At 37.8% G+C, this 12555-nt stretch overlaps 1 protein-coding gene across 1 annotated transcript in view; it reads left to right on the top strand.

Moving 5' to 3' along the window:
• IMPG1 (interphotoreceptor matrix proteoglycan 1) overlaps positions 1–12555 on the top strand; it is a gene marked incomplete at both ends in the record, with an annotated part of 63163 nt that overhangs the window by 19200 nt on the left and 31408 nt on the right. The window contains 6 exons of the mRNA XM_082481579.1: positions 1620–1687; positions 2738–2829; positions 5757–5903; positions 8922–8980; positions 10774–10794; positions 12198–12451. Coding sequence (XP_082337705.1) covers positions 1620–1687; positions 2738–2829; positions 5757–5903; positions 8922–8980; positions 10774–10794; positions 12198–12451 — 641 coding nt within the window. The remainder of the gene's footprint in view (positions 1–1619; positions 1688–2737; positions 2830–5756; positions 5904–8921; positions 8981–10773; positions 10795–12197; positions 12452–12555) is intronic.

The raw sequence follows: 12555 nt of genomic DNA on the forward strand, positions 1-12555 counted from the left end.
TTTGGGAAACATTTTGTATCTTCTCTAGATGCCATGTAGAGAGATCAGTCTCCATTTAAAGTTGCAATACATAATTAGTTAACATTGTGAAAACATTACAAATAATACTTTAGTTGTCACCACACAAGATATCCAGAGGATGTGGTAAATCAGGAGTTGTTCATATTCTTTATTTATGTTATTAAACAACTAGGTTGGTCCTGTATAGAAATGCAGCCCAGCCACCTTTTTTCCCTCTGTTACAATCTTCTTGTTGTCTCAGTTAACACCACACTGCGGTGCCCTTAGTTCTTTCACTCATATCAGTTTTCACAAACACTCCACCTGTGTGCACTGCCTTAATAATAGCTCTTTTTATAGAAATTTTGAGGAATTCTATCCTCATTTATTTCCGTGATTGGGCTTTTTATTTTATGCTGTTTTTTTTCTACACACCCTCATGTTTGGGTTTTAGAACCTAAAACAACTTAAATTCTTCACTCCCCAGTTTCAGGTCAGAAAAATCTCAAAATGTCACTTAGAAGATTCTTAGATAAGAATCTTCATGTTTCCAAAAGCTAAAAATGAATAAAAATTTGGGTTTAGAGCAGAAATTATTCTGTAGCCTTAATTGTAGGAATCTTTGACACATCTATTATAAAATGTACTTATATATATACATACCACTTCTGCTTTTTGGGCAAGCTAACAGTCTCAGTTCCAAAATTTCTTCATCAGCACATAACAGTAAAACTTAAAACAGACAATAATATCAACAATACAAGAAAAAAAAAAAATCCTGTGATGCAAGGAAAATGATCTGTACATCACACCTACCATATTTTTACTTGAGTTTTCAGCTGTCTGCCAGGGGGACAGTGGTAGACATTAACCCACCAGTATTAAATCCAGATCCAAACATAAATATTCCTACAATTCATAATAATCTTGATCCAGGAATCCAATTTGAAACTATCATTCGTTGGAAGCATCCTTATGGTATTAAAATGTAAGCTGACAACTGAACAGTAAGTCCACCCATCCTGATGGGTGTCCGCACACTGAACTATAAAACACCCTTGAAACCATGAAATATCCATTAGCTCTAAAATTAGAAAAAGGCCAAAGCCCTCACTGAACTATCTTGATAGCACAAGATATAGCAAAGGAGGCAATAGTTGGTTTAGATAATGTACAAGAAGTCTTGCTTCCATTTTAGTCAACAGTCAAGCATCCATAGACTTCAAAGACAGAAAAAGCAGACCCTGTGCACTGATGTAATCTCTGTGACCCCATCCCTCTGATTGCTCAGAGAAAATCAGTCAGGAAACCTCATGAGCAGACTCCTCACAGGATTGGTAGTCCTCAGAGGAGGAGTATATTAGATCATATTTTTGTTCATTGTAAGAGCAAATACCATAATGAACGAAAGGAAAGGAAATATATAAACTGTTGAATATGAAATATGATCTACTGTTCCATTGCCTGTTTAACCAGCTTATCAAATATTCCATTAGGAATAGCTTCTTTCATTTAAAGTACACTTAATATAGCGGTGATTTCTACATCTTTTTTACACCTTTGCCATTGCCAGTACAGCATGCTGATCATTAAATCACTCATTTCTATTTGATTGATAGGAAAGATGAAATATCCACAGAGAAAACAGGTGGCAAAAAGCCGGAAGACATTCCTTCCATTTCTACAGGTAAAATCAAATCTGCTTGCTGTGCGTCTGCCCATTAAATAGAATTACTAAAACCAGTGATTCATAGATCTTAGAAGGCTGTAATTTAACGAATGCAGTAGAAGCATGACAAGTTCAGTGAAGTAAAATGAAAGTGCTTTAGCAAAATAATCTATAAGAAGCATTTTTTGATTTCTTTACAGCATGTCTGCTTCTCAAATATAGCATTCCAGGTTTGCTTAAGTCTTTAAATGCATATTTTCCTAGTTTCAGGAGACTAGAGCTAATTTTTCTTCCATTATGAAATAACATCTAGAGTGTCTGCTGCTGCATTTCGCTAACCAAAATAAGCAAGCAGATGAAAATAAAGAATGACTTTAGCTAGAAAGTCACAGTGATACCAAGACATTAATTGGAGCAGATTATTCCAATTAGACCTACCAAGACTGTTGGGTACTACAGTTCTTTAAAATAACATTAGACATTCATGCAGTGACAAAAATCTGTAAATATGAGCATTTTGATTCAAGGAGGAAACATCCCGCGTGCATATTTTTATGAAGGCCAAATATGACAGAATCTTATTCATAGAGACTTCCAGCATGGTAATTTTGTCTTTAGCTGGAAAACTCTATCAAAGCCTCTTGTTACTTTAAATTGAGCCCTAAAGAAAGGTGGCTATCGTAGAGACAAAGATCTCAATCGGCAAAAGCAAGCTTAGACATTTGGTAATATATAACGCAGTGTGACAGGAAATGATCGAATATTATTATTTAATCCACACAATTTCATTGATGCATAGTCAGCGCCACTTTTGCCTTCAGTCATGCATGTGCAACGCTGCTGATGTTTTGACGTGGAAAGAAAGGCCTTCTGTTGTATAAAAAGTAGCAGCTTTACCTATGCCATAAGTCCCGACCACCTTTCACTGGTGCAGGCTTGTGTTCAAACACAGCCTCCGTAAGGAAAGCTGCTCCAGTGAGCTGACACCTGACCAACACAGAAAGGGGAAGATTTTTGATATGCAAACCTGTTCCTGCCTGTTTTTACCTTAACCCCCCTCCCCTCCAGGCTCCCCTGGCACGTCCCTTTCTCCATACGCACCAGTACCTAACGGCACGCTGCTCAACGAAATTGTTAACGACACGAAGACTCCTGTGAAGGTGAGAGCAGCCTGTTTTCCTATCCCACTTTTTCACTCGCCTCTTCTTTTGGAGCTCAGCTAGCAGAAAACGGAGGGAAGCCTTCTAAACACTTAGTGCTAAAAAACCATGAGTGCTCCCCTCTGTTACTGTTAGTAGGACTGGAGAGTTTATTAGCATCTGTTTTGTACTGCAATAGTGCATTATATCCCTTGCATAAAAGGTATAAAAATATGGCAACCAGCTTTTAGACAGAGTCTTCGTTCTTTTAATGAGGGGCCCATTGCCTATTTTGCACCATTTTGTAACCTTGTTCCTCATCAAATAATGTGAAAATGCATACCTTCTGAGCCTTCCACACCACAGGGGGTACGACTGGACCTCCTTGCCTTTTTCCTGCCAGACAGCCAGCTGTCAAACAGGGGATCTCCCCTGATGTCTCCTCAGGGCAGCCATGCAGTGTAGCTCCAGGGGCTACCCCCTCCTCCACAGGTTTACAACAGCTACCACAGGCCACAGGTTATATCTGAGATAGAGTGGGGGTGAGAGGAGGGGTTGTTATTTTCCCCGTCCTGGACACTGCACCTGGGGGTTGCAGGGAGGTGGCCCTGGCCCCAGGGCAGCTGTGAGGAACCTTCCAGAACCTCCCTGTGAAGAGAGACCAAAGCCTCATCCAGGGCCTGAGGGCATAGGGTGGACCCCGCTGCTGAGGAGCCCCAGGTGGGAGCCAGCACCTTGCGTTCCCCCTCTGAGATTTTTTTTTCACTTTACTCCTCGAAAAGCCACTCTGGGGTTTTTGTGATGGTGGTGCATACCAGCTGGGTATGCTGTACATACACCACTTGGGTGTACTCAAGGTCTCACCGCCGCCGCCAAGAATTTGAGGACAGAAATGGTGGCCAAAGCCTCGCCCATCACAGCCCGGGCAAATCGCCACCATTCTCCATCCCACCTCTGCAAGCTTCTCAGCTCCGGCACAGGAATTTATCCCAGATAAATGCTGTTTTAACTCTTCGAAATGATTACATCCTCAGGATCTAAGAAAGCAAAGTGATCTTAATATTTTCAACTGTGTATTACCTACCTGTATCATAGCTGTTGGAGTGAAAAAGCAGATAGAATATGAGGAAAAAGTGGTTTTAAAATTGCTTATTTGTGATGTTTGAGGTGTACTGGGGGATTGGCGTTAACCAGTTCCTCCATGTTATAGGTCTCCTCATTCTTTCTCGGCCCAGCCCTTCGTGACCAGCTCCCTTAAGGCTGGCTCCTCAAAAGTCATAGAGCAGCTATATAGAAACTGCATATTCCTTAAACTTTTGTTTAGTGATACAACATTACAGAATGCTCTTTCTCTAACTGATGAGCCATATTTTTATGTGTGACAGAAAACATACTTTCCTCTAAAACTGAGGCATCCTAAGGAATGACTTAGCAGAGCTGAGTTAGCGGGCTCAATGGGTGCAGAAAGTCTTCTCTCCTATTTCACTCATTCTTTATTATATTAACATCTTATTTTCTCTCTTATCCCCTGACCCACCATGATTGCACATATTTCTTCTTCTGCTTATTGTTGGAAGCTCTCAAAGCCTAGGTGTTATTATGGGACAGATGTCTCTAGCAGCCTCGTGGCAACCCACCTGGCAGCAGAAGTGGAAACCCCACCTCTCTGTGGGATTCGGGCTGATGAGCTTGTTGCTCTTTTGGGCCAGTTTCTTCTTGATTGTTGCCTTGCTCTTGTTGCATTTGTTTGTTTATGTGGGGAATAAGAAGCCTGGCTGAGAGTAGAATTGTCCTTGAGCAAACAAAAATATAATAAAGTATTTAAAGAATACAGAATATCTAAGTATTGTTAATAAGAATAGACATGCAATGGATATCCAGTACATGCAGTAAAGAAAAATTTGTTTCGTGTTCCAAGACCTTCATATTTTTAACAGGCAAACTTTATAGAACCCTGAAAGGTTTTATTCAGAAAAGAAACAAAAGGCTTTTTCGTGTAATAAAATACATTGGCAGTGGAATGCTGGGATGGTATGTGTTAAAATTAGTAACGAGATTTGTGAAGGACTGAAAGATTGGCAGAAGGCAGGAGTTTCCTGGGTGGCCTCTCTGTATCACCTCTTCAGGTACTTGTGTTCCAAGACTTGAAACTTGAAGCTCAGCTTTGTTTGTGAATAACAAATAAGAGATAACTCCTTAAAATTAGCAAATGGGTATTGTTATATCTAAGATGAGTTAGGAAATCTTTCTGAATTCACCCATAGTGGGTCTCCTCCTTGTGACCAGCACATCGTAGCCTACAAATCAATTGGCATTTGGAGTTTAACATTATTAAATGAAAAAAATAGTAAGTGCAGGCCAAACTGCAAATAGTGTCAGGGAACAATGAACAAAATAACAGTACTTTTAATAGCAGTAAAGTCAGCTGCACAGTAAAGGTGTAACATGGGTAGGGCTAATTCTGCTTTATTATCAGGAAAAAACAAATGCAAACGTCTGAATGGGAAATAGTAACAGATTCTGGCACTCTGCTCTGGTTGACCATGAGTATTCCGAGGGTAGGAAACCAACCAGCTTTTAGCATTTGCTTGTCACTCTCCTTCATGTCACACTCTTTCCTCCAAAGTAGCAAGTAAATCTATATGATGATGGAAATAAGAAGACTTGGTAACAGTCTGTGTGCAAGAAATGGCTTGATTCTCTTTATCACCTTCATTTATGCATATCAAAGGTAACTCGCAAGCCACAGTAATAGAAACTTGTTTGCAAAAGCAGAGTAATTAAGCCAACAGATGTGGCTAGAAACCCTTGCCCTTTGTAGGATATGGTTCAGAATGTCATTTTGGGGACAGGCTTAAAAGGGAACCCTTCTATGTATTAAATACTGAAATGTGGGGAAAAAAACAGTTTTATTTCTCCCCTTTTTTTCCTCTCCTCTTCGTTTCCAGGAGCTGGGAACAAATACAGTCCCAGAACTGCCTGTGGAGCAAATGGTAGAATTCAGTGTCACTCTCACGGATCAGGAGTACACAGCTGAACTTAATGATCCCAACTCCCCACAGTACCGACAACTTGCTGCCAAATTTCAGCTACAGGTAAGGAGGCTGAGTGAATACCAAAATGTTGGCTTTGTACCTTGGCTGAGATTCATAATATGAAACTATCTTCACCATGAAACAGAACTAGAATCTACTGCCCTCATTTGAAATAAATAATTCCTGTTGTCTCAAGACCTTCAGTTTTCCTTCATGTATAGCCAGCTTTTTCCCCTCCTTTGGGCCATCTGTTCAGCCACTAAGCTAACAAGCCAGCGTCTTTGTCAGCTGTAGAGCCTCAGACAACTGATGAACAGAGTAACTTTAGGAATATCATTTGGGCTAAATCAGCAATTCATGGACAGTACTTTGCCATAATTTAATTTCTACAATAAACCTAATGAGAAATGTAATATAAATGTTAAAAGTAATTAGCTGCTATTGTCTGAACTATTCTTCAAAGGACTTCCAGTCATTTTACCACAGTTTCTGTAAGAACTGGAACATCTGTAGTGTTTTCATATAATTAATAATATTAACTGAATGTTCGGCTATCAATTTAATAGATAGCGGTTAATGACTTGAGGTTCCCAAAAGGTTTTCTTAGTAAAATTAACTAAAGCTTCTCATCAGTTTCACGAGCGTTCCTTAGTTTAAGCTATTTCACTGTCTTGGTTCAGTTTCAGATATGCATAGAAAAATGGTGAAGCGTGTGCTGGCAAAGCTGATAATAATGTGGCTTCACTGGAGATTTCCAGTATTATCCTCAAACAGAACTGCCTGCAGACTTTGTTTACTACACATATAATGATGTAATTTAGCAATCTGACTTTTAAGTTATTTCATTCATTTCATGAATAGGAGGAGGTGAAATGCAAAGTTTCTGGATTGTTAAATTATTTTCCATTGTCATGAAATTTTATCTGTCACTTTAAGGAGTCCAAAGCTATTCTTGACATGCAATGTTGAATCGAAAATGATTTGTAGTCCAGTAGCATGAAATACACCTGACGTTCTGTCCTCCAAAGACAGGTCACGGAGGAGGCAGAGGGCAATTCTGATACAAGACAGTTTCACAAGAGCACTCAAAGGGTGAGAGTGAGGAGATTAGATTCAGAATTAAAACCTCATCCAGCCTCATAAGCTCCTGTACAAATTCCAGAGAAGCCTTTGCAAAGGCTGGGACAATGGAGTTCCAAGCTCAGTTTCTAATTTATTCCAGGACACAGCGAGAGGGAAGAGTTACGGCAGACATTACAGTGCAAATGTTCACAAGTACATGTGTATGCCACAACAGACATTTAAAATGACATGAAAAGCAGTATGCAGATTCAGATGCTTATACAACTTAGTGAATCGAGATTCATTTGGCAAAAGTAGGGAATAGGAAGCTACATATGTGCATACAGTTAAAAGAAAGCATCAACTTCATTATGATATATAAAGAGCCAAGAAGAGATTGAACAGAGTGCATGCCAAGAGTCAGCTGGCAGAACATAGCTAAAATGGGATTCAGTTGCCTAAATATGGACATCTGGTGCTGTTTTAGGTGCCCCAGGTTATCCAACACATCTGCAAGGACTTCTCAAATATAAGAGAGCTGCATTTTTTTGAACAAGCAACTGAGCAGAAGATGATCTTAAAGCATCTAAAATGATAGTGCTTGCCTAAGTTTAGGAAAATTAATTGTATCCTATGATTTAGGCCCTTAGTCTCCATTACTTTCAGCGAGTGTTAGTCACATGAATAACGTTTAAAATCTTCCCATGGTCTAATTGCTACTTCTGCACCATTTTTACTAAGTCAGACCAGGCTCAAAATGAAGTATTTACCTCAGCTCCTTTCCTACCGTCCTCTGGGCAGAAGAAGTGTAGATGGTCGGACATTTTCTGCATTAGACTTCAGCTTCTCTTCTGCTTGCTGTAATGAAAAAGGCATCTAGGCTGATAGACTGTGGCTGATACCTAGTATTGTGACAACATACTGATCTTCTGCTACTTCGTTTTCACTTAAACTACAGGAGGTGCAGAGAAAGCTGTGTTTCTGACTGCCCATTCCCTACCAGTTCTGACAAACTCTCACACGTGAATAAGCTTTAAGTGTATGCTGTGTTTACACAGAATCACATAGCTAAGAAAAAGGAAAGATGTCCACATTAATTCATATACTTTTTAAGTGATATGATGAATTAAAGGCTTTTTCACTTCTTTTCAAGTGCTGAATTCCCTCAATTCCACAGGGTTGCAGATGGAAGGCTTAGACGTTATTTTGCCTGGTACTTAACATGAGCAGGAAGTGGATCAGAAAGGAACTGTGGAACTGTGTGTTTTAAATAAAACCCTTTCCTCTGACATAGAAGACGTACATAAATAATTTCATTTGACTTAGCTGTATAAAAGTTGCTACAATTGGAAAAGACCAAAAGATCAATCATCTGGATCTCAAAACATTGTTAATTCTTAAGATTCTGATAAAAGCACTTATTACCCTAAAGTCTGGAAAATGTATACTGAATTCACCTTTTCTGCTCATTGTTTATTCTTCATATTGTCTCTTCTATTCAAAACCATGTAATTGTGCAATTGTTTACATTAGAATTAAAAATATATAAAGTTATTCTATTTGTATGAGACAAAATTGTTTAATTTATAAATTAGTTGTCAATCTAAATCCATCTGCATCTGGTTAATGTTTCTAAATAATTAGCAATTTACAGTTAAGGTGACGAATCACAAAATTATTCATGAACTAAAATTGCTGAAAATCAGAAAAACATTTGATTCATGTTGTTTGACTTGCTCTATTATGAACTAGAGTATCACTAATTTACATAATTACATGACTAAAAAAACCCTGTACTTTGTACTTCATTTTGCCTATTAACAGGTAATACAGACAGCATATGCAAACCAAATGTTGTGTTTAAGTTGGGCCATGATGATACCACAGAGAGGGCAGTTGAGACTGTTTCCTAAAGCTCTTTCTGAAATATGAAAAATATTGTCTAGGTATTCAACCTGTGCTTTCTTTTTAGCGGTACAACTTACACTGAATTAATGATTTTATGTTTTTCTATAGATGCAAAAAATATTTGAGAAACTTCCAGGATTCAAGGAAATCCGCGTATTAGGATTTAAGTAAGTAAGAAAATGGGACTCATTTTTCTATTGGCTACTAGGATTCTCCTCTTCCTTCTTTACCCCCAACATGAAGAGACCTATAGAATAGTGGGATGTCTATTGCTATAAACAGAAAATAGCTTTCTGGGAACAACACAGAGACAATATGGAGAGAAGTGCAAACACATCCCAAGTGAGACTATGAGTTTGAATTACTAAATAGAAGTAGCTTTCATTCCCTGAGGGATGAAGTAATCAGTAAATCCTTTGAAATTGTTTCCCAGCAACATTGTATTAAGGACTTTCTCAAATGACAAGGTAAAGAGAGTTAGGAGTATGATTTTTTAGGTGGCTACTTTTTTGTGTGTGTGGATCCTGTGTCCTTCAAAGATCACAGTGAAATTGCCTTGGCAAGAGAAGGTTGCAGGACGATGCGTGGTCACACATACAAAACTTCCAATAGGTGTTTCCCAGGTGTTTCAAACAATTACAAATGTTTTATTTTTTATAAATTTGTGTTCTGTCTTGCCATTTATTTTAGTTTTAGCTGCCTTGTATGTTTACTGCTAATACAAGCTACTGTGTATTTTTTCAATAGAAAATCTACAGGGGAGAGGGGACCAAAAACTGAGGATTTGGTATAGTTATGCTTCTATAGATATGAGCAGATTATGTAAAGGATAAAGGGAAAAAAATTACTAATAGTAAGAAATTACATAAAATTGAAAGGGAATAAAGAGCAAGAAAAAGGACATAAATCCATGTGTGCTTATGGCACAGCATCAGGAACATTCAGTTCTTTTAGTAATATTTAATACATGTTGAAGAACATTCATATCACAATGCAATTTTAGACAAGAGCATACTTCTTCCTAGCTTTTCTCTTTGCAAAATTGCTGTGGAAAAGGAGAGACAAGAGTGAAATAGAGTGCAAATTAGTTGCTTATATTTTGATAATGAAAATAGGAAAATAAAAAGCTGGCTGCTGCAAAACAAGCAGAGAAAAACTGTAGTAGCATCTCACAGTTACAACTTGCAATAACTAACCTCTTTCAGTTGTGACTCCAGGAGATTTGGGATCCATTTCTGTTTAGTATCTTGGTTTTAGAAGCTGCTTTGAAAGTACATTCATCAGTGTGGAAGACCAGGATTGATTCCCATCATCTAAGAATTTAGTTAGCTCCTGAGAGTTACACATCAGCAAAGACAGGTGTTGCTGTCCATTCTCCCTTAGCCATGTTGCTACGTATATTAGCAACGTTTCCCATAGGGCAATATGGAAGGACAACATTAGAGATATGCTAGAGAATTCATCAGGGAAAATAACAGGGCACTCTATTACAGAAGGTCGACATAGGCATGTCTTCCAGAGGTAATTAATAGGTCAAGTTACCCCTGTGACTAGAATCTGAGTAGGCACCGTGTGTGGTAACTGCAATAGTTGCTACTACTGTCAGAGGTGTTCATTGCCACCATAAAGATATAGATTAGCAATGACAGTTCTCAAATTGCACCATTTGTAGTGGGAAATAGGAAAGCAGATATTTCAAACTGTCAAGGTAAAGTAAAATTCCTGTTTCCCCACTCAAAACATGGAGATTCCCAGTGTTTGGAAGGGGGAAAGTGACATGATGGAGAGTAGGCTGTCATTTTCACACAGAGATGAAACTTATAGACGACCATAGAAGAAAAGATAAATTGTCAAAAGATGTTTTTGATGTACGACTGATTGATTTACCAGTATACATGAATCTTTGTTTTTCTTTCTTTTGCAATCCTTTATTACACCTTTCTTCTCTGATGAAATGAAGACAGAAGAAGGAGAAAGATGGGTAATTTGTCTGCAATTCATGATTATGATTTATCATTTTATAGACTATTAGATGTAGACAGATACATCAATAAATGTCCTTCATCTTGATGTGACAAAGCGAATTTATTTGTGTTCTGCCTAAGTACAAAATCTGTGATATAAAACAGCAGGGACAGCTTCTACCTTAATCTGAAAGTTTAATGTAATCAAATTTTGTCAGGATATCTCTCCAGGAAAGAAAATTGTTTGACCTATGAAAATTCACGTTCAGATGAATAGAGATCTCTCTCAGTCATAAAATGAAAGTGAAAAAAAAAAAAAGAGGGGAAACTTCATATTTAAATTTCTATTTTTGATCTGCTGCTTCCAGTTATATTCCCATATATACATTATCTTCAATAAGTATGTAGAATTTGATTTGTTACCTGCATTGTCAGGCCAGATAGAATGGCAAAGAGACCAGTTACTGGCTTGATAAAATACAGGGAGCTTTTGAGTGGTAATACAAACAGCTACAGAGTCTTTTGTTGTTGCTTAAAAGTGCTGCTGGGGAATAACTTGTCTAGCAGTTCCCAGAATTTCTCTTTTACTCACAGTTTAAAAGGAAGAATTGACTTATGTTTTTCCCGAATTCTTGCAATGTCATATAAATGTAAATACATAGCACATACTAGTAAAGTGAAATTCCCCTCTCTCTGGCTATTTAATATTATAAAAAGCTACATAGTGGAGTACAAATGTTTCACAATGTACCCATTATTTTTTATTTTAATTAGGTGAATATAGCATTTATGAAAAGTGATGTATTAACAAGTGTGAAAATTTGAGACTAGAATTGTACACCTAGACAGAAGCTATACACGTTCATTTGGACTTAGAAAAGCTAACTCCCATTGTAAAAAGTGATTTGCTTGCCACATTAGCTAACTTTCTTGCTGTTCTTCAAAGATGAGGAAAAAATTACCCCAGAAGTAATAGCATTCTTGCTTATCTGTAGTTTTATGAACAGTCTAATCCTTTTTCAGAGGTTACCATATAATTAATAGGTGATTATGGCTTCTAGTAACCTCAGCACGCATTGATGACTGAACCAATAATCAATAACTTCAAACTATATTACCAGTTCTACAGGTCTCTGAATAGTCACAGTAAACTGCATTATGTTAGAACATTTTTATAATTTTCTTCAATATTGGGATTTTTATTAAAAATTACGCATAGAAGAAAAAAATATTTAGGTATAGCAGAAGTAATTTGAAGATGACAGATGATTAGAAAGAAGTATATCTGCATTGTATTTACAGAAGATAATATGTTATGGTTGCATGTATTTTTGTTCAATTATTTGTTTGTTTGTAAAATCAGTCCTCAGGCAGTAACTGATTTTGTTGCACTGAGCATTTTTGCATCTTCTCCTCGCAGATCAAGCAGCACTATAGCGCGATATGTGGTAAACTTTGAGAGAGATGGCTCAGAAATCAAAAGCACAGAAGATGACATCTCAACTATTGGATCTAATAAGGTTGAAAATGAAAAAATTCCACTTTCTCCAAAGGAAGAGAGGGAGATATCAGCAACTAAACTCACAGTAACAGACCTTCAGCAACTGGTTGCCATCGCGCTCCACGAAGACCAGTCCCTGCCAATGGACCTTGGAACACTTCAGTTTACTGATGGTCAGTAGGCGAGGGACGAGTCTGAACCTTGCCCTTTCAAACTGATGCAATTTTAGTAGGGTCTCCTTTGCTTCTCTAACAGATTGTTTTCAGTTGATGTATCC

This window comes from Vanellus vanellus (genome assembly GCF_965231255.1).
Source record: "Vanellus vanellus genome assembly, chromosome: 3".
In the NCBI taxonomy this organism is placed as follows: domain Eukaryota; kingdom Metazoa; phylum Chordata; class Aves; order Charadriiformes; family Charadriidae; genus Vanellus; species Vanellus vanellus.